Genomic DNA, 21,271 nt, shown 5'->3' on the forward strand with positions numbered 1-21,271 from the left:
TCTCGTGCCCCAAATATACGACTTTCCTCATCTTGATGGTGTGCATAAGTTCGCGTTTTTGATTGACGCGACGCAGTTGCAATTAGATAACCTTGGTAAATAGTAGATCGATGAATGAATGAATGATGCAGCCTATATTGAACGATTGCATTTGGCTAGATGATTCCTTGAAGGTAAGGTACTACCTGCTACATTATTAGAAGTGGTAGGAAAAACAGATTCCAAAAGACATTTCAGATAGGTGCATAGAATCAATGATAGCCAAAAATTATTTAGTGGTGGAAAATAAGCATCTTTAGGGCAAGCCCGTTTCAAATTCAAGCCAGGGTCGCACCTCAAACTAATAGTTCCGAGTATACTACTAGATTATGACATCTAAATTTCGTTTACATCATTATCTTCCTGCGGCAATGCAGTCCTCTGTAGGATCTGATCTCCTCCACAGTCTTCTATATATTGAGGTTCCTCGTCTACCTTCACCAGTTCGACTATTTACCCATTCTCTTCAAGTCCTCTAAACTTCAGGCATCTAAAGTTCTTCATCATTAGCTGATAGGCGTCCATTGCGGACATAAGTCTCTTGTATTGAACTAGGGAGTAGGGACTTTTACATTTCACTTCTACATTCCACATGCCACGGGCTTGCAGCGTCTGAATCCAGCTACTCCCTATGACTGTATCTATCGGTTCTTCGAACTATGTGCCCGGCCCATTTCCTTCTATACTTCATTAGTTCATGATTAATTCATCTTTGTGTCTAATTAAATATAATCTAAACAGATTAATTATTATGAAACGTTTTGTCTGCAGATCTGACAATCTCGGTGATCAACCTATGAGTCGACGGTGAATCACCCACTGACGTAAAAGGTATGTATATCCGTTATGTATTTATAGTCACGCCTTCTTCTGTATGAATGAAACTTATCTGGGACCTAAATTTTCTTTGTGGAGATAGGGATATATCTATACTATAATATTATAAAGAGGTAATGTCGTTAAGTTTGTTTGTAGGGGGTAATCTCTGGGACTACTGAACCGATTTTGAAAATTCTTTCACCAATAGAAAGCTACATTATTCCTGAGTGACATAGGCTATATTATATACACGCGGGTGAAGCCGCGGGGATCAGCTAGTCTTCTATATATATAAAAGGAAGAACTAACTGACTGACTGATCTATCAACGCACAGCTCAAACTACTGGACGGATCGGGCAGAAATTTGGCATGCAGATAGCTATTATGACGTAGACATCCGCTATATATAGGGGTACAATAGTGGTTTGAAATTTTTGTAGTCGGTCGCGGGAATAAGCTAGTCATATGATATGCTTCTAAATTATTCTATTGTCATGTCACGATAATTGCATTGCATTTGATGTGCATTCAAAGATTCCAAGAAGGTAATTAATCCGTGTTCTATATTCTATTCTGGGTTGAAGGAAAAATAAGAGGTAATTAATAAATATCCTCATACTATGTCTTATACGGTGAGACACGTGCCGGCTGACTACTGGTAGCTAGCGTCACACGCAAGGTCAAGATCGCCGAACAAGTTGTGGAGTGTTTGATAACATAATTATTGTGGATGTTAGCTTTGCACTTGACTATTAACTCACCTGATGTTTGCTGTCCGAGATTACACATAACCAGTAGGGCGATTGTCTAAAACCTGCATCAATCATTATTACAATCTCAATTGTTCTGATTGGCTGAATTTGTGCGATTCTTGTTGCAACAATGCATTGTGGCCAATAGTGAGCGAGCATTAACCGATCAGAGATGATTGCGATCGTGACATTGTAGCTGTCAAACAACCGCGGTAGGGCCACTGGATGAAGCAACTGTCTAAAAGTTAGCGCACACCTAAGTTTTAATGTAAATCCGCATTGCGCGTGCTTCCATATAGTTCTATAGTTCCCAAATTTTTCGGGGGAAAAACGTACGGAAATTTACCGTGGTGCGCGCTAGCTCTTAGTTTACACTTCCTCGCTTCTCCATATACAAACATATTTTATTTTATTTTTATTTTTATTTATTAGGTTTACTTACGACTACTTACACTAATACATCAAAAATGATACTTATTCATAAAATGTTACTTACTAAATGTAGTGGCCATTTACAAGTAAACATAACATGGTTAGATACAAAATATTGCGCTGATTATTAAATGTTTTGTTGTTCTATATCTACAACTAAGCCAGATATCCAGATATCGATTTATCTCCCCATTATCTATGCCCGGCAATGCCCGATAACAATAAATGTAGTGAAATAAGTTAAAAAAAATGTTTTAAATGAAACGGTTTATTATAAAAAAACAATAAAAAAGCCAAAAAATAATTACACTTACCAAGTACCAGTTATCACACCATTCTTCTCATCAATCTTAGAGCATTGGGCGATTGTCTAAAACCTGCATCAATCATTATTACAATCTCAATTGTTCTGATTGGCTGAATTTTTGCGATTCTTCTTGCAACAATGCATTGTGGCCAATAGTGAGCGAGCATTAACCAATCAGAGATGATTGCGATCGTGACATTGTAGCTGTCAAACAACCGCGGTAGGGCCACAGATTAAAATAAAATCGTCGACTTCCACTAGGCTATCACGGTGTTTTACAATTACTTTATTTTTGCTCACTACATTCTGTAATTTACATTTCCACGTAAGTTGGGTCGCATTGTTCATTAAAGAGTACGTTTTAGGAATTACTGTGGACCCCTATTAATTGCGACCACTGTCCCGCGTCCCACTGTCTCCGTGAAACATTGAAACAATGTTATGTTGAGAATACTAAAACTCGTTGAGTGGGAGGGTAAAGTGTCCAACTCCTTTTCAATTAGTTAAGAGGGTTTTCCTCTATCATATTATCAAACTTTGAAGCTTAGACTTTTTTTTTAATTTATAGACTAGCGCTTGGCTGCAATCAAGTAGGGCGATTGTCTAAAACCTGCATCAATCATTATTACAATCTCAATTGTTCTGATTGGCTGAATTCGTGCGATTCTTGTTGCAACAATGCATTGTGGCCAATAGTGAGCGAGCATTAACCAATCCAGAGATGATTGCGATCGTGACATTGTAGCTGTCAAACAACCGCGGTAGGGCCACAGACCTGGTGATAAGCGATGATGCAGCCTAAGATGGAGCGCGCTTGCCTAGAAGATGCCTATTCACTCTTGAAATGGCCAGCAAAATTAAAAATGGAATTCCAAAGATCCGCGGGGTGATTAGCTATCTCGCGACAGGCTTGCGAGAGAGACAGCAATAACCACAAAGCAAAATAATAAGAAGAAGAGAGACAGCAAATGATCTGTTGCATTGCTACTGCTGTCGCGTTGCTGTCGCTACTGCAACGTTTTACGTAATCACCCCGACGCATTGGATCTTGGCCCTCGCAACTAAAGTCGCTAATCTTCTCTGCTGAAAGTTTCAGATACTATCATAGGCAAAAAGTTAACATTTAGTAGAGCTTAACGATCTATTTGTTCAATAGATAAAATGTTTGTACAATGCTCCAGTCTCTCGGTAACTTTCAAAGTTCGCCTTGGAATCGTTTGCTCAAGTGAGTGGGCCAACCGCCTCGCTGTTCATTGAATCCTTTGAGAAGTAACTGTAACGCGATAATGGTTTACTTTGATCCCAAATCTATTCACTTGTTCGTACTCAGATTCCCTTAGGTTTGGAAACTTGAGGATATAGATTACAACCTGATATCCGCGACTTCAAATGTCGTATAGAAGCAGGCGTTATTTTGCAGAAGTCCATGATTTGTTTATTGCTTGCTTGGTGGCTTGATTTGTACAATGCTCCAAGTCTCTCAGTTACTATCAAAGTTCGCCTTGGAATCGTTTGCTCAAGTAAGTGGTCCAACCGCCTCGCTGTTCATTGAATCCTTTGGGAACTAACTGTAACGCGATAATGTTTTACTTTGATCCCAAATCTATTCACTTGTTCGTACTCAGATTCCCTTAGGTTTGGAAACTTGAGGATATAGATTACAACCTGATATCCGCGACTTCAAATGTCGTATAGAAGCAGGCGTTATTTTGCAGAAGTCCATGATTTGTTTATTGCTTGCTTGGTGGCTTGATTTGTACAATGCTCCAAGTCTCTCAGTTACTATCAAAGTTCGCCTTGGAATCGTTTGCTCAAGTAAGTGGGCCAACCGCCTCGCTGTTCATTGAATCCTTTGGGAACTAACTGTAACGCGATAATGTTTTACTTTGATCCCAAATCTATTCACTTGTTCGTACTCAGATTCCCTTAGGCTTGGAAACTTGAGGATATAGATTACAACCTGATATCCGCGACTTCAAATGTCGTATAGAAGCAGGCGTTATTTTGCAGAAGTCCATGATTTGTTTATTGCTTGCTTGGTGGCTTGATTTGTACAATGCTCCAAGTCTCTCAGTTACTATCAAAGTTCGCCTTGGAATCGTTTGCTCAAGTAAGTGGTCCAACCGCCTCGCTGTTCATTGAATCCTTTGGGAACTAACTGTAACGCGATAATGTTTTACTTTGATCCCAAATCTATTCACTTGTTCGTACTCAGATTCCCTTAGGCTTGGAAACTTGGGGATATAGATTACAACCTGATATCCGCGACTTCAAATGTCGTATAGAAGCAGGCGTTATTTTGCAGAAGTCCATGATTTGTTTATTGCTTGCTTGGTGGCTTGATTTGTACAATGCTCCAAGTCTCTCAGTTACTATCAAAGTTCGCCTTGGAATCGTTTGCTCAAGTAAGTGGTCCAACCGCCTCGCTGTTCATTGAATCCTTTGGGAACTAACTGTAACGCGATAATGTTTTACTTTGATCCCAAATCTATTCACTTGTTCGTACTCAGATTCCCTTAGGCTTGGAAACTTGGGGATATAGATTACAACCTGATATCCGCGACTTCAAATGTCGTATAGAAGCAGGCGTTATTTTGCAGAAGTCCATGATTTGTTTATTGCTTGCTTGGTGGCTTGATTTGTACAATGCTCCAAGTCTCTCAGTTACTATCAAAGTTCGCCTTGGAATCGTTTGCTCAAGTGGTCCAACCGCCTCTCTGCTCATTGAATCCTTTGGGAACTAACTGTAACGCGATAATGTTTTACTTTGATCCCAAATCTATTCACTTGTTCGTACTCAGATTCCCTTAGGCTTGGAAACTTGGGGATATAGATTACAACCTGATATCCGCGACTTCAAATGTCGTATAGAAGCAGGCGTTATTTTGCAGAAGTCCATGATTTGTTTATTGCTTGCTTGGTGGCTTGATTTGTACAATGCTCCAAGTCTCTCAGTTACTATCAAAGTTCGCCTTGGAATCGTTTGCTCAAGTAAGTGGTCCAACCGCCTCGCTGTTCATTGAATCCTTTGGGAACTAACTGTAACGCGATAATGTTTTACTTTGATCCCAAATCTATTCACTTGTTCGTACTCAGATTCCCTTAGGCTTGGAAACTTGGGGATATAGATTACAACCTGATATCCGCGACTTCAAATGTCGTATAGAAGCAGGCGTTATTTTGCAGAAGTCCATGATTTGTTTATTGCTTGCTTGGTGGCTTGATTTGTACAATGCTCCAAGTCTCTCAGTTACTATCAAAGTTCGCCTTGGAATCGTTTGCTCAAGTGGTCCAACCGCCTCTCTGCTCATTGAATCCTTTGAGAAGTAACTGTAACGCGATAATGTTTTACTTTGATCCCAAATCTATTCACTTGCTCGTACTCAGATACCGTTAGGTTTGGAAACTTGAGGATATAGACTACAACATCAGTCGTTTCAAGTTTGTATAGTGAAAAATACCAAGAGACCCAACTATATAAATCTAATAAAATTATTTTACAAATACCTAGTATTTTGAAAGACATATGACGCGGATGACGTGCGGGTGTGCGGGGCGTCCCCCCGCCTTATACCCCGATTGCCATCTCGACATGTCGCGTACTATACATAGAAACAAATTCAACGAGGACGTGTAATGCATGTTCTAAGTCGAAAGATAATTCCATATGCCTTTGTGCTAAAGCCGGTTGCCTCAAGCCTTTGAGGCGTCTAAACGTTTTTCCTTAGATGAATTTTCAATAGACTCGGGACTGCCTCGCCATTGATAGAAAGCCTTTGAGAAGGTCCTGTACTCTGTAATACGGAATTAAAACTGGTCTTATGCTGAACTAGAACTAATACCTATACTCTGAAGTTTTTTTAAATGATTTGCTGACCTCACACTCCTTTGAAAACACTAAGTATGGAGAACTCAAAAGTACGGTTTCCTCTTGATGCATGAGATCCGAAGTCTTATCCATTAGGGCCTAGGCCTTTAAAGTATTATTTCTAAGATCTCTTGTGACATTGTCCCTAAACCCCTAAGAGGTAAATCTAAATATATAAAATGAAAAGGTGACTGACTGACTGACTGGCTGACTGACTGACTGACTGATCTATCAACGCACAGCTCAAACTACTGGACGGATCGGGCTGAAATTTGGCATGCAGATAGCTAATATGACGTATGCATCCGCTAAGAAAGGATTTTTGAAAATTCAATCCCTAAGGGGTGAAATAGGGGTTTGAAATTTGTGTGGTCCACGCGGACGAGGTCGCGAGCATAAGCTAGTAAAATATATTATGTTTAGTCATTTACGTACCTACTAATCTATATATATATATATATAAAACGAAAAGGTGACTGACTGACTGACTGATCTATCAATGCACAGCTCAAACTACTGGACGGATCGGGCCGAATTTTACATGCAGATAGCATAGGATGATGTAGACGTCCGCTAAGAAAAGATTTTTGAAAATTCAACCCCTAAGGGGGTAAAATAGGGGTTTGAAATTTTTGTAGTCGACGCGGATGAAGTCGCGAGCATAAGCTAGTTACAGACTATAGTTCAAGCGACGGCAAGCCAGTTTGTACAAAAAAATCTATATAAGGGCAACAATGCATGATAATATGGCCTGTCTAGAAAAGGCCTCGTCCTTACACACAATGGGCTATTGTCTAAAATGCCCCATTTCAGAGATGTACGGCTATATTTTGTTCTTTCCCATTATTGTGTCTTTTATATCATTTTGATTGACATTCTTCGAAATATAATGTGTTATGAAAGGAAGTACTTCAGAATTCCCTGTAGAACGGTAGTTATAAATCTAGTTATAAATCAGGAGGCACGGCAGTGCCCCCGCCAAGACGACCCAAACTAAAGGACGGGGCACTACGTACCTTTTCTCGAAGCGTTTCGTCGTATTTTCGAGCAGTCATAGCTTCGGTCTGGATGACGCTAGAAAGCTGAAATTTTCAGGATAAGGTGTCCTCAGCAAACTTATTAAACGTACTAAGTATAAATTATCTAGCTTTTATGGTTTCAGATTTAATGATACCTGAAATACGTTGATTTCGAGACTCACTTATGATCATAATTCATAGTCAAAAATGTTAGGATACTTCCAGACGTCCTAGAAGACTGAAATTTGGTATGTAGGCTAGGAATTGCATATAATTGCGTCGAAAAAATACGACTGTAGTACGGAACCCTTGGTGCGCGAGCCTGACTCGCACTTGGCCGGTTTTTTTAATCATTTTTGCCTTAGTAGTGATGGGTTGACCATGATGATGATTCAAGGAACAATTTTTTTTTTTAAATTCAGATACAAGTTAGCCCTTGACTGCAATCTCACCTGATGGTAAGTGATGATGCAGTCTAAGATGATAGCGGGCTAACCTGGATGGGGTATGGCCGTTATTTTTATTAAACCCGTACCCCTTTGGTTTCTACACGGCATCGTACCGGAACGCTAAATCGCTTGGCGGCACGGCTTTGCCGGTAGGGTGGTAACTAGCCACGGCCGAAGCCTCCCACCAAACCCCTGCCAGGAATCGAACCCGGGACCTCCCACTAATAAGACCACAGCGCTCACGACTGCGCCAGGGAGGTCGTCGTTTTTATTGCGTTATGTATGTATAATGTATACGAATTAAGTTGTAGCAACTGTATCGATTATAATCGATTGTTTTTCTTCCGTATCGTACAAAAACTATTTACAACCTCATACTTTCACTCTTACCTATATGTTTTAGAAAACAGAAACACTTTTTTTAAGTACAATCGGTACGGAACGGTTCAATGTACAGGGTTGGCAGAAAGATTAAGGCTGAGATCTATAGAGCGCACTTTGACTTTGCTCGGACTTAAGATTGTGTTAAAACGAGACAGATTTATGTGAGAGATTTACATCTGTCTCGTTTTAACTCTGACTTAAGTCCAAGCAAAGTCCGAGTGCGCTCTATAGATCTCACCCTAAGACAAGAAATTAATAATATGTGTACGGCACAGAGAATTCAAAGCAAGGTTTACATGAAAACAAAATCGTAAAATGTTGGCGGGGGACAGGGGAGAATGCTTTGTTGTGATTGGTGGACTCAAAAGTCACGTAATCAAGACAATTTGCGGAATGAGGGTACCGAACGGGCGTGGGCCCACTTTTATGCAACTGCCTGAGCTTGGCGATTAGGCGTCTTACTAGATTTTAGGGATTAGGTGCACGGTTTACTAAGATTTACCTTTACTCATTTAATAATTTTTCAAAATAGAACTGCAACTGCGTATCCCATCCAAGGAGTTTTTTTGGAAGCCTTTAGAACGTTTCTTTGTATTGTAGTCATAGAAATAACTTACCATTCAAAATATAACCAACTATTTAAAAAAAAATTACACTAATGATGCGCGAATTCCCGTAGCCGGTTGGAGTTCCTCTCCGATGAGACGAGGTCAGTGTAGAAGACTGGCGCCGCTTCCCCGCGTACGATCCCATCTATCGTCACCCGCAAGTCCTCATAAAGTGGACACTCCCACAGCACATGGTGCCTATCCTCGTCGCCAAAGCCGCATTCGCACTTCAATTATTCACTCGCAATTTCATTGTACCATTGAAACGTGTAGGTGCAGTTACAACTGATAACCCTAATCAAACGGCAATGCCCCACCTCGTGTGGATCAGAGCGAATCACGCGCACCCAAAAAACAAAATGGTTACGAATACAACTTATGCACCTACAATCTACATGCAATTATGACATCTAATTGAAAGCAACAAAGGCTTTTATCGTATGTAATTTGTAAACAGCAATTAAATTGGTGTAGAGAAATTCATTGCCATGATTCCTGAATCTCTGTCTATGAAAATAAAAGTGCTTTTGCTTTTCTTATAATACCGATTGCCAGAACAGATGCATAATAGAATCTAAATTAAATAGTGTAATTAGGAATAGTCTAAATGCAAAAGTGACTTCATCATAATATCAGTAAGGTTTATCAGTATAGTAAACTTACTTTGAAAGTTGAAAATACTAATTATTTGTCCATGAACACATGAATTGTTTTTCGTGATGTAACCACAAAACAAATTCACGGTTTTCGGATTATCCCACTGACGTGTGCTATAGGACTTACCTACCTACTAAATTTCATGTCTACGGGAAGTACCCTCCAGGTTTTTTTGACAAACAACGAAGTGATGTATATATATAGCATCGTAAAAGTTGAAGCTCATAAAATATTGTGCTCCCAAGTAAGTAATACTCTAATGTAATAAACTACACCAATGGAAAGATTTCTAAATTAGAGGAGGCATAAATTCCTCTCAAGTTAGGAAGGAGTATAATATAATCAAGGATTCAGAGCAAGAAAGGCAAAATTACTTGTCAGTAACAACAATGTCATTAAGCCTTTAAACGTTCATTTAGCAGCGACGGATCGTGAAATTGCGCTGCTTTATTCCTAATTCGAAGGAAAACTCGCATGTGATATTACGTCACTGTGATTAATTGTAGGGGGAAAGGAAATTAAACTAGAACTCCGTTATTTACGTACAGTGCGACAAGCTATCTTGGCGCGTGACGAAAATCGGAACTAACGTTGCCGTCAAGTGTCCCCTTTGTTCTTGTTTGAATAGTCTAAGCCTTTGTTCTCCAACAGCGCCCCCCTGACAATGTCATTCAAGTGCCAAGTGAGCCTTGTCGCACTGTACTATATTCCATCCACGGAGAAAAGTTAGTATATCGCTCTGTCTGTTACGTAATCCCATACGAATGACAGAGGCAAAAATCCCAGCGGGCGTTAACCAGTTTGAGGCCAACCACAAACATGTTTTCAAAAACATTCAATTCTAACACATAGTTTCGTTTGTGATCTCCATCTCTACTAAAGACATTAAAACCTCATTTGCGAGCACCAGCTAATTCCTACCTACTAGTTACCTACGAGTTCGTTCGTTGATTTGAGGGTAAATCGCGGAAAATTGCCGATTCATCGTGCTATGGGTGTACGTATACGGTTCGCTATGAAAGATTATCTTGGTGTAATGACATTGAAATATGGCAGCGTTTTTTGGCAAAATTGGACGTAGATAAATCTGATCATATTCAACGAATATATTTTTCCAACTAAATAAATAAAATTTATATAAAATTTAGTTGAAAAAATATATGCTCGTGGCTTATGCTCGCCACTTCGTCCGCGTGGACTACACTAATTTAAAACCCCCATTTCACCCCCTTAGGGGTTGAATTTTCAAAACCCCTTTCTTAGCGGATGCCTACGTCATAATAGCTATCTGGAACCCTCAGTGCGCGAGTCTGATTCGCACATGGCCGGTTTTTTAACTGTTAGGTACACACAACACCAGAGCATCATGTTTCAGTTCCAAAAGGCCTCTAAGTATAAGCGAGAGGTCTGATAAAAAATGACCCAGTTCGCACATTCGTAATGGTCCAACTATAGCGTTGCAATGTTATAGCTTAGCATAGTAAGTAGGGAGGTATATTATTACATAAGTAAGTAAGTCTTGTTTGAAAATCATTTGTAGCTAGAAAATGCTCTGAAACTTTTTCTTTTGTATGACATGTCCAGCTCAGCTTTCATTAAAAACTGTTTGTGAAACAAAGGTGTCGGAAATCCTTTCTTCAATTGTCTATTCCGCACTATCCTAGGTGTTGACAGTCGCGCGTAGGCGGAACAACAAAGGAAAACGGTAATCATCCCGCCTGCGGAGATTTGACTCATTAGTGCGTGAATAGCGCTATGGACTTTAAAAGAATACGTTTGGCGGAATTTCGGAAATTTTCGAATTTTGGAGTAAAAAAACGCACACGACATTCCGCTAAAATACATTTATTTATTTATTACTATTATTTAATTAGAACGGACATAAAGCCCAATTACACTAATTAAACTAACTAACATAAACATACTTACAAAAAATTGAAATGGAATTAAGTTAAAATTACAATTAATAATCTATATATATAAAAGGAAAAGGTGACTGACTGACTGACTGACTGACTGACTGACTGATCGACTGACTGATCTATCAACGCACAGCTCAAACTACTGGACGGATCGGGCTGAAATTTGGCATGCAGATAGCTATTATGACGTAGGCATCCGCTAAGAAAGGATTTTTGAAAATTCTACTCCTAAAGGAGTGAAATAGGGTTTTGAAATTTTGTAGTCCACGCGGACGAAGTCGCGAGCATAAGCTAGTAAATAATAAATTAGTCATGTCAAAAAGCAAAATTATAAATTTTCACAGAAGTGCAGGATCTGACCCATGAGGTCAGCCCATTTGTCAGCAAAATATGTCACAGCGAGGGGACATATGATAGACAGATAGATAAATACAGTTAAAGAAACTCGATTATCCGGCCCTCAGTTATACGGATTCGCGATTATCCGGACTACCAACCGAAAATTGTTCGGCCAAGTGCGAGTCAGACTCGCGCACCGAGGGTTCCATACTCGGGTATTTTTTCCGCCATTTTGTACGATAAATCAAAAACTATTATGCATAAAAATAAATAAAAATCTGTTTTAGAATGTACAGGCAAAAGCCCTTTCATATGAGATCCCACTTGGTATAGTTATCTTACTTTGAAAATTGAAAACACTATTATAGTGAACTACATACCTACCTAATATGCACAAAACCCGCTTTCTTCATACATTCGATTATCCGGATTTTCGATTATCCGAATCCCTAACGACAACAATTGGACAAACCAACAAACAAACACACTTTCGCATTTATAATAGGGGTAGTGATAGAAAAACATTCGGGCGGAACATTTTACGGAATGGGGCTCGCAGAATATTCAGTCATATTTAATCACCTGTTAAAGTTAATAATAATTTTAACATGTGCTCCCAAGGCCTCGTTCACTATTATGCCATGAACTGAGATTTAATTAGCAAATTAGTATTATTTAATACCGCATTGAGAGTCGCTAACCACGGTTCGTATTAGTAACATTAATTCACTTTGACTTTGAAAACAAACAAGATCTGGGGCCAGGGGGATGTGAAATAAGATAATTGCAATCGGAAACTATTAGCTGACATCCCTTTAAGGTACGGACAGACGTGCTCATTACTAGCACGAAAGCATGCTTTTATTGAGCAAGTGCTCATTAGTAGCACGTGTGTCATGTAATGAGCATGCTTATTTCGAGCATGCTCAAAAAATCAACCGACGTTTGATTTTCGAGCATGCTACCTGAGGCGCGGGTAGAAGGGGGCGTGCTCCGAGCGCGTCTGAACAGGGTTTGCTTATTAGCATGTACTCAGTACAACATACAACATATAACTCTACAGTTTATTTAAGCATGCTTATTGCTGGCAAATGTGAACAGTTGCATGAGCATGCTAACATTAAGCTAGCATAAAAGCACGCTTTTTTTTAGCACGTCTGTCCGTACCTTTACTGTTTTCTTAGCTTTACGTTGATGTGATGATGATAGTTAGACAGATTATCCTCTTATACAGGGTGTAAGCAGAACGCTACCGTGTGATTGCGGTCAAGCGTTTGCCTATAATGAATACCAAAAAAAAAACTCATCCTTATTGTTATACCTACTATACCTAAACACAATCCAATACCAATAACCATTTGCCTCAATTTGTAGTTTTAGTGATTTAGTGTTTTTCAAATCCGTAATGTAGCATGCAAAACTCGTGTCAACGTCCCACCTACGACGTGGTAATGACTTAGAGTGACCTACTTACGCAACGTTCGTTGACCTCTAGCGTCAGTCATGTTTTATTTGCAACATATCGTGAACTTTTACAAAATATAGATTTTTAAAAATATTTTTCGCGTTTTTTTTTGTGGTACCATATCAGTATAATCATCAGCACTTTCACCTTCTTCGTTTTTGCCCAGTGTTCTGGACTCTGGTTACACCCTGTATATCATCCATCCACCCATCCATCAACCTATGTCATTTACTGCTGGACATAGGCCTTTTCGAGATTCTTTACTGAACATAATCATCCGCCAAGCCTCTGTCTTCCTCTTAAACCTACTTCTCGACACCTTTTATATATATAGATAATATGATCATAGATCAAGGAACGTGTCATTTGGTTGCAGGTCGGCGGGCGGAGCAGACGTCCCCACGCTGCCGTCATGACGCTGCACTGGTGGATGCACTGGTTCTGGGTGACAATGCTCCTCACCGTTATAGGTAATTAAAAAAGTATTATTTCTCCCCTTTGATAATAATGATGCAAAGTCCATTATACACAACCTGTAAATATTTTTACCGTTCCGTACCTCAAAAGCAAAATTAACATTGTAAAAGTAAAATTCTTTAACCACCAAAGGAAAAAAGGAACCTTTATAGGATCACTTCGTTCGTTGTCTGTCTGTCAAGAAACCTATAGGGTACCTACTTCCCGATTACCTAGAATCATGAAATTTGGCAAGTAGATACGTCTTATAGCACAAGTACCAACTCCTTCCATTTGATCGGATCCAAAGGTGGGCTGTTCGACTTCCGGCTCGTTGGAAAGGAGCACCGCAAAGACTTAAGCTCTCTTTGCGGTTCTATCGCCTTTATAGTGCTCTGAAGAGTTGTTTGACCTCATTCCACCCTCCTTTTTCTACAACCGCACCGCACGTCACCGCGTGCAATGTCACCCTCACCACCTAGGTGCCTGGTGCACCTCGACCGCCCGTTGAGCGGATTGAAAAAAGGATTTCTGAATTTTCAAAAATCCTTTCTTAGTCGAAGCCTACGACATAATAGCATGCCAAATTTCAGCCCGATACGTCCAGTAGTTTGAGCTGTGCGTTGATAGATCAGTCAGTCAGTCAGTCACCTTTTCCTTTTATATATATAGATTTAGATAATTAGTAAGAGTTGTTGAGTAAAGTTGTGTACATATAGGGGTGGGGTTTAATTTTACCTTCCAAATTGCCGCGAGCAAACTAACTTTATAATAATTTATGTTCTTACTTACGAGTTCTACCGTTTTGCGTAAAACTTCGATAGATTGTTGTTCCTATAATGTCTGACATTCAAGTTAAGGCGAGTCACCGAGGCGGGCAGCGCGGCTTTGAAGTAAACCGCTTGGCAACGTTGAAATTCTGTGTTTCAAACGTTAAATTTGAAGGTAATAAATTATAGAAGTCCTGTTGAAAACCAAAATTTAGCAGGTTCTCTGTAGTACTTAAAGACAAATATTTCCATATAAAAATTATTTGCCAAGTCAGTAATTTTTGTATTAAATAATTCGTTTTACTCTTTTATTTCGGCTTATTTCAAGATTTTATTTGATCGAGTGAAGTACTTCCTATTGTGTATCAAAGTAGCACATTCTTCGGACAATGTCTTTAGGTATATTGTATATTTTTAGCAAGGCCATTATTTAATAGTAAATAACTAAAACATTTGATCTAGCAAACCAGTTTTTTCCGCTTAGCCTCAGTGACTCGCCTTAAGGCTAAGACGCGAAACGTGACCTGCTACAACGCATATACTCGTTGTATATCAAGTATACAACATTATTTAAAAAGTGGTGATAGGGTCACTGGGCAGCCGGTTGGCACACTCCTCTAAGTTTTCGGAGTTATGGTGATGGAAAATCGTCAGGAAACCTAAATGCCTGAAAGTTCTCCATAATGTTCTTAAAGGTGTGTGAAGTCGGGCAATTCGCACTGTGGCAGCGTCGAACCCTCTGACCTCCCGAATAGGAGGCGGACGTCTTAACTACTAGGCTATCACGATTTAAATCTCGGTAGCCGTGACAGCAGTAGCGTGCACAGGATTTCAAGCCAGGGTATGCATTTAGGTATGAACTTGTTTTACGGCAGGTTATAATGAAAAAAGTAAGCATTGATTTCTTACATTGAGGGTAAGCAGTGCGTTTATGCTTCTATGAGCTGCACGCCACTGCGTGACAGCCTAGTGGTTAAGACTATTCATATAAAATAAGCACATAATGGAGCACGTTATGCGCTTGTAGTGGAAGCAGACTTATAATACGCTATTACGTAACATCCCTATTTGAGTGGGTGTAAAAGGCCAACCGGGGTGAGCGCAGGGTGCTAAGCGCCTTACAGGGCTTCCGCTGAAGGATCCACCTCTAAAGAGATTAACGTGACGTGAAACGTGCCGATAGGATTACACATTATTGAATACCCAACGTAGGAGTACCTCCATTACATAGCAGTTGCTATTATTAGCTGTTGGATAGAAGCAGGCGTTATCAGTACCAATGAACCAAAAACTTAATTTGCTGTAATCCGCTGAAACAGGTCGAACCTGTATGATGCAACATGCAGCATGCGGAATGCACCGCCCGCCCTCCCACTGCTAAACATGCAGGAAAAGCAGACACTCGGCAAGCAATACGCACCACCACGTGCATTGTAAGGTCTACATCTCCTGAGGATGCTCCGGTGTCGGGTCGAAAGGTGCGTCGAGTGTGTTTTGGGATTTGTGTGGTGCTGCGTGGTGGTGGTGCGTATTGCTTGCCGAGTGGCTGCTTTTCCTGCATGGTTAGCAGTGGGAGGGCGGGCGGTGCATTCCGCATGCTGCATGTTGCATCATACAGATTCGACCTGTTTCAGCGGATTACAGCAAATTAAGTTTTTGGTTCATTGCATATCATGGACTTCCGCAAAGTAACGCCTGCTTCTATACAACGTTATCAGTATCCTTATTATAAATGCGAAAGTGTGTTTGTTTGTTGGTTTGTCCTTCAATCACGTTGCAACGGTGCAACGGATTGACGTGAGTTTTTGCATGTGTATAGATAAAGACCTGGAGAGTGACATAGGCTACTTTTTATCCCGGAAAATCAAAGAGTTCCCACGGGATTTTTAAAAAACCTAATTCCACGCGGACTAAGTCGCGGCAATAAACTAGTAAAATATAGGTAAATAAGCAACATACTAAGTATATACTAATAGAGAAACTCGTGTCTCTACCATTGGTAGTCGAGCAACGGAATTCAATTATTTACAAAATTACATGTATATTCAACTAGCTGACACGCTCCGGCTTCGCTCGGGTGGAGTTTAGAAAATTGAGGGGGAGGTTGAATTAAATTTTTCTCTCCGTAAGAACCATCCTCGTACTTAAAGGAATATTATTAAAAAAGAATTAGCGAAATCGGTACAGCGGTTCTCGAGATTTGCGATGAGCAACACATTTAGTGATTCATTTTAGGGTTCCGTACCTCAAAAGGAAAAACGGAACCCTTATAAGATCACTTTGTTGTCTGTCTGTCTGTCTGTCAAGAAACCTACAGGGTACTTCCCGTTGACCTAGAATCATGAAATTTGGCAGGTAGGTACATATTATAGCTGACATTTGAGGAAAAATCTGAAAACCGTGAATGAACCGTGAACCGTGAAAAAAAAAATTGTGGTCATGAACTAACAATTAGTAGTTTCAACTTTCGAAGTGAGTGACTATATCAAGTGGGGTATCATATGAAAGGTCTTCACCTGTGTATTCTAAAACAGATTTTTATTTATTTTTATGTATCATAGTTTTTGACTTATCGTGCAAAATGACGAAAAAATACCACTGTAGTATACGGAAACTTCAGTGCGCGAGCCTGACTCGCACTTGGCCGGTTTTTTTTCACATAGTAATACAACGCATAAATAAAATGAATGTGGAAGTGACAGCCCTATTTGGGCTGAAACGTAATTATTCGCACGCGAACTAATTGTGCGACCTTGGGGTGTGGTCCGAGTGGCTATTTACTCTGACTCTTTGTTGTAGGTACACAGTACAGTATACTCAGTTCAATTGAGCATTTACTCAAAATATTTACCTAACACAGCTTACATAGCTAGGTACAAAGATGCAATAATGAAGTGCAACAAAATAATAAAGGCGGAAACAAACTATCGGACGTGCTCGTCAGCCGCGGCTCACAGCCGTGGTGTGCAGTCGTTTGGGACGCGGTGGCTAGAGTTCTATCGGACGTCCGAGTACTGATAGACGGCCCAAGGATACGTCCGCTACTTACTTCCGATAGTTTGCACAATTGTGTACATTTTATCGTCCAGATAGTCACGGCGGCGGTTAGCTGCGTCCGTCAGCCGCGTCCGATAATTTGTTTCCGCCATAGCGACGGTTACACACTCATCCGATCCGAGTCCGTAAAAATACGTTCCTTTTTGTTTTGTATGGTAGCTTATGACAAATGTCGTAGACAATCGCTGGTATTCTCACGGATGACGGATAGAACTCGGATGTCGGAAGTGCAGTGCGTAATCGCCGTAATAATGTAGGGTTGTCACAAGTAATTATAAATATCGATACCGAAAATCAAATATCAATATTTCTTGGTTATTCATACATGACCAATACGCACGAATATTATTAGCATAGCACGCTATTTTAGTTGTTTATATTATTCGCGCATTCATGGTTTATGTGAAGTTTATGTTAAAATGTTTTGTGTTAGTAGGTAACACGCGATTTGATGTTTGTTTGATCCACATTAAAATTATTATCTACTAGCTGATGCCCGCGACTTCGATCGCGTGAGTTTCGGTTTTTAAAAATACCGTGGGAACTCTTGATTTTCCGGGATAAAACGTAGCCTATGTCCTTCCCCGGGATGCGGTTAAACGGACGAGCTAGCAGACAGACAGACGGACAGGCAGACAGAGACAGACACACTTTCGCATTTATAATATTAGTATGGAGTATAGATGGATAACGCTTCACTAGTTATTATATGTACATAGAGCTCCATTATGGCTCCAGTATTGGACACATTGGTCCAAAGTTTTCGATTAATCTGTAAACGACAGCGGAGGCTTAATAGAGTCCCATTAGTACCCTTCTGGTACGGAACCCTAAAAAAACCTACGCTTGAATCGGGTTCCATTGATTTATTAAATTGCTTTTTCCCTGGCCGGCGGTAAATAAGTCTCGGCATGAAAGTTGTGGAAGAAATAACACGATATTACGCTTTTAACGACCTCTGAAGTCGAAACTTGCCAGTCTTTCGTCGAATCGGCTAATTGGTATCTTTTAGGGTTTCGTACCTCCAGGAGAAAAAAAGGGACCATTATAAGCACGGATCACTTCGTTGTCTATCTGTCTATCAATTCAAGGGAATCAAAACCTATAGGGTACTTCCCATTTACCTAGAAATTTGGCAAGTACCTAGTAGTAGTCTTAATATTATTAAGACTTTGCTAGAAATTTCTGGGTCTTAATATGTGCAGTAAAAATCCGAAAACCGTGAATTAGTGGTCTGATCACAAAAAACAAAAAGTATTATTTCTTGTACAATGGTACAGAACTCTTCGTGTGCAAGTCCGACTCGCACTTGACGCATTTTCTCTATAACGAGACCCCACTAAAAAGGATTTTGGAATTCTAAAGCCGGGGTGGGTCAGTTGGCTACAGATATAGGGATTTAGCCTCATAGTAAGTATAAGTAGGTACCTACCAAGTTATAATGTTAAACCAGCAGGGCGATTGTCTAAAACCTGCATCAATCATTATTACAATCTCAATTGTTCTGATTGGCTGAATTTGTGCGATTCTTGTTGCAACAATGCATTGTGGCCAATAGTGAGCGAGCATTAACCAATCAGAGATGATTGCGATCGTGACATTGTAGCTGTCAAACAACCGCGGTAGAGCCACAGGTCACAGTCTGCTATACAATGATATTAATAACTTTACATTTGTACACCTCTGGGACTAAGTAGACATGAATAAATTACGTCCGCAAAGTAAGAAAGATAAAAGCTTTTCAGTGGGATATATATTATGCTAATTTCGGACTGTAATGGTGAAAATATAATGAGTTGAAATGAACAGAAGCAAAATTTAATTTTCTGCATACACAGCTGCATAAGACTCGAAAAATTCACCGGAATAATAGAGGAATTTTAATGATTTATATTTGTAAAAGCTCTGGGCTTCCTGAATTTATGGTGGTATTTGGTATAATTCATTTTAAACATGATCAACCATTATTGTATTTAAGTAATTTCGGTCAGGGCCCGTTATTGAGCTTTCAGGTATTGAAAGTTCCAAAACTTTGGGCTGTGTACATTTTATTAATCACTAGCTGCTCCGGCGAAATTCATACCGCCTATTCTTTTTCAGGATTTTTTAAAAAAAATTCTCTCCGTAAGAACCATCCCAGTACTTCAAGGAATATTATAAAAAAAAGAATTAGCGAAATCGGTTCAGCTGTTCTCGAGATTTGCTATCAGCAACACATTCAGCGATTCATTTTTATATATTATAGAGATTATTCATTTCCTGGGTTCAATAAATTTTGCTCGCCATTGCTTGGCGGCATGATTACCTAATTTTTAAGACCCCATGTAAATAATCTATGTACAGCTACCATATTCGAGCCAAATAAATGATTATGAGTTGCTTACCTACGATATCTACATTATATCGAGACCTTTGTGACGATCGCAATCACTGCTGGTTGGCTAACACTCTTACTTACTGTTGTAACAAGAAACCATAAATTCAGCCAGTTAAACAATTGAGGGCGGGTGGCCTGACCAAAGCGTGTTTTGGGCTACGTTCTCAGGGTCTCTATCCTCGGATGTTGCCAGTGATCATTAGTTTCTCAATGGTGCTCGCAGTTTCCCTAACAATAAAGTCGAAGTAATATTTTACTACAGGTACTTCAATCTATTAGATAATCCTCAATTGCATAGACCTAGAAAAACAGTTGGTTCATGGCAGAGACAAGTACCTACTATACTTTACATTACCGCGTAAAATTATCTCTAATTAGCTCAATTAAAATTCATTATTCTGTACCACGACACACATTTTAGTACATTTGGAAGGCTTAATTATAGTTAATTTATGCTGATTGATGTTTAAACACTAATTACTCGTTATCTTTTCAGCGAGCACCGGAAGAAACCTCGCAGCGCCCCAAACTGAAGAGTTGCAACACTATGCGGACTTTGAAATTGAACCCCACGTCTCTGAGAGACAAGCGAGAGCTATGTACTTCACTAAGACCCCACAAAATACTAATACAAACAAAACAACCATGATAACACAGAAGAATACCACAGACAAAGAACCAACAATAACAGACAACGCAACAAATCTAACATCCAATAATGCAACAGAAATACAGACAAAAATAAAATGGACTCCCATAAACATAACAGACACCAACGTCTCCATTATATCACTGCCAGAAAATACTACAAACCTTAACATAACAATTACAGACTACACAAACATGACTGAATCTCAAAACTCCACATTTGCAAAGAAACGCAACTTAACAAGACCCGATTTTGTCAAAGAAGACCTGACTTTAGAAGGAGCGTCCGAAAGTAGAATAGTGACTGAGAAACCTCTGTCTTTAGAGACGGCGTTTCTACAAACAAGAATCCCACCGAACGTAGAAAGTTCTAGAAGGATAATAGATTCAAGTGATGGTGGGATGGACACTGGAGCGGTAGCTGGCATATCGTTCGCGGCTCTGGTGCTGGCTGCGCTGGCTGGGAGTACCGCATTCATTCTGTACCGGAGGAGGTACTTGAATAAACCACAGACTTTGAATGACAAGTGCTCGAATCCTGATTCGAGTGGATATTTGGACGACAGTACTATCCGGGTAAGATCATTACCTACTAATATTATAAAATGCGTTTTAACTTCTTAGAGTTATGTGCGTTTTAAGAAATTAAATATCACTTTCTTTTTATTGTGATAAAAACCGATCTTCGACCGAGTCGCCGCGTGGGCGACTACTGACTAATGGGTCTAACGGTGAAGCACAACATCGTGAGGAAACCTGCATGCCTGAGAGTTCTCCATAATTTTCTTAAAGGTGAAGTCTAGCAATCCGCACTTGGCCTGCAGTGTGGCGGACTATGGCGAGCCTAAACCCTTCTCATTCTGAGAGAACACCTGGTCTCTGTAGTGGACCGACGTGGGTAG

The 21,271-nt window shown here is 39.9% G+C and overlaps 1 protein-coding gene across 3 annotated transcripts in view; it reads left to right on the forward strand.

Annotated features, from left to right (window-relative positions):
- Positions 1-21,271, forward strand: part of LOC117987228 (uncharacterized) — an 87,001-nt gene that overhangs the window by 61,542 nt on the left and 4,188 nt on the right. For all 3 annotated transcript variants that reach the window (XM_034974202.2, XM_034974195.2, XM_034974187.2), the window contains 3 exons: positions 811-870; positions 13,438-13,531; positions 20,218-20,945. In XM_034974202.2, the coding sequence (XP_034830093.1) occupies positions 13,474-13,531; positions 20,218-20,945 (786 nt within the window). In that variant the 5' untranslated portion in view covers positions 811-870; positions 13,438-13,473. The remainder of the gene's footprint in view (positions 1-810; positions 871-13,437; positions 13,532-20,217; positions 20,946-21,271) is intronic.

This window comes from Maniola hyperantus, chromosome 2 (genome assembly GCF_902806685.2).
Source record: "Maniola hyperantus chromosome 2, iAphHyp1.2, whole genome shotgun sequence".
Taxonomy (NCBI): Eukaryota; Metazoa; Arthropoda; class Insecta; order Lepidoptera; family Nymphalidae; genus Maniola; species Maniola hyperantus.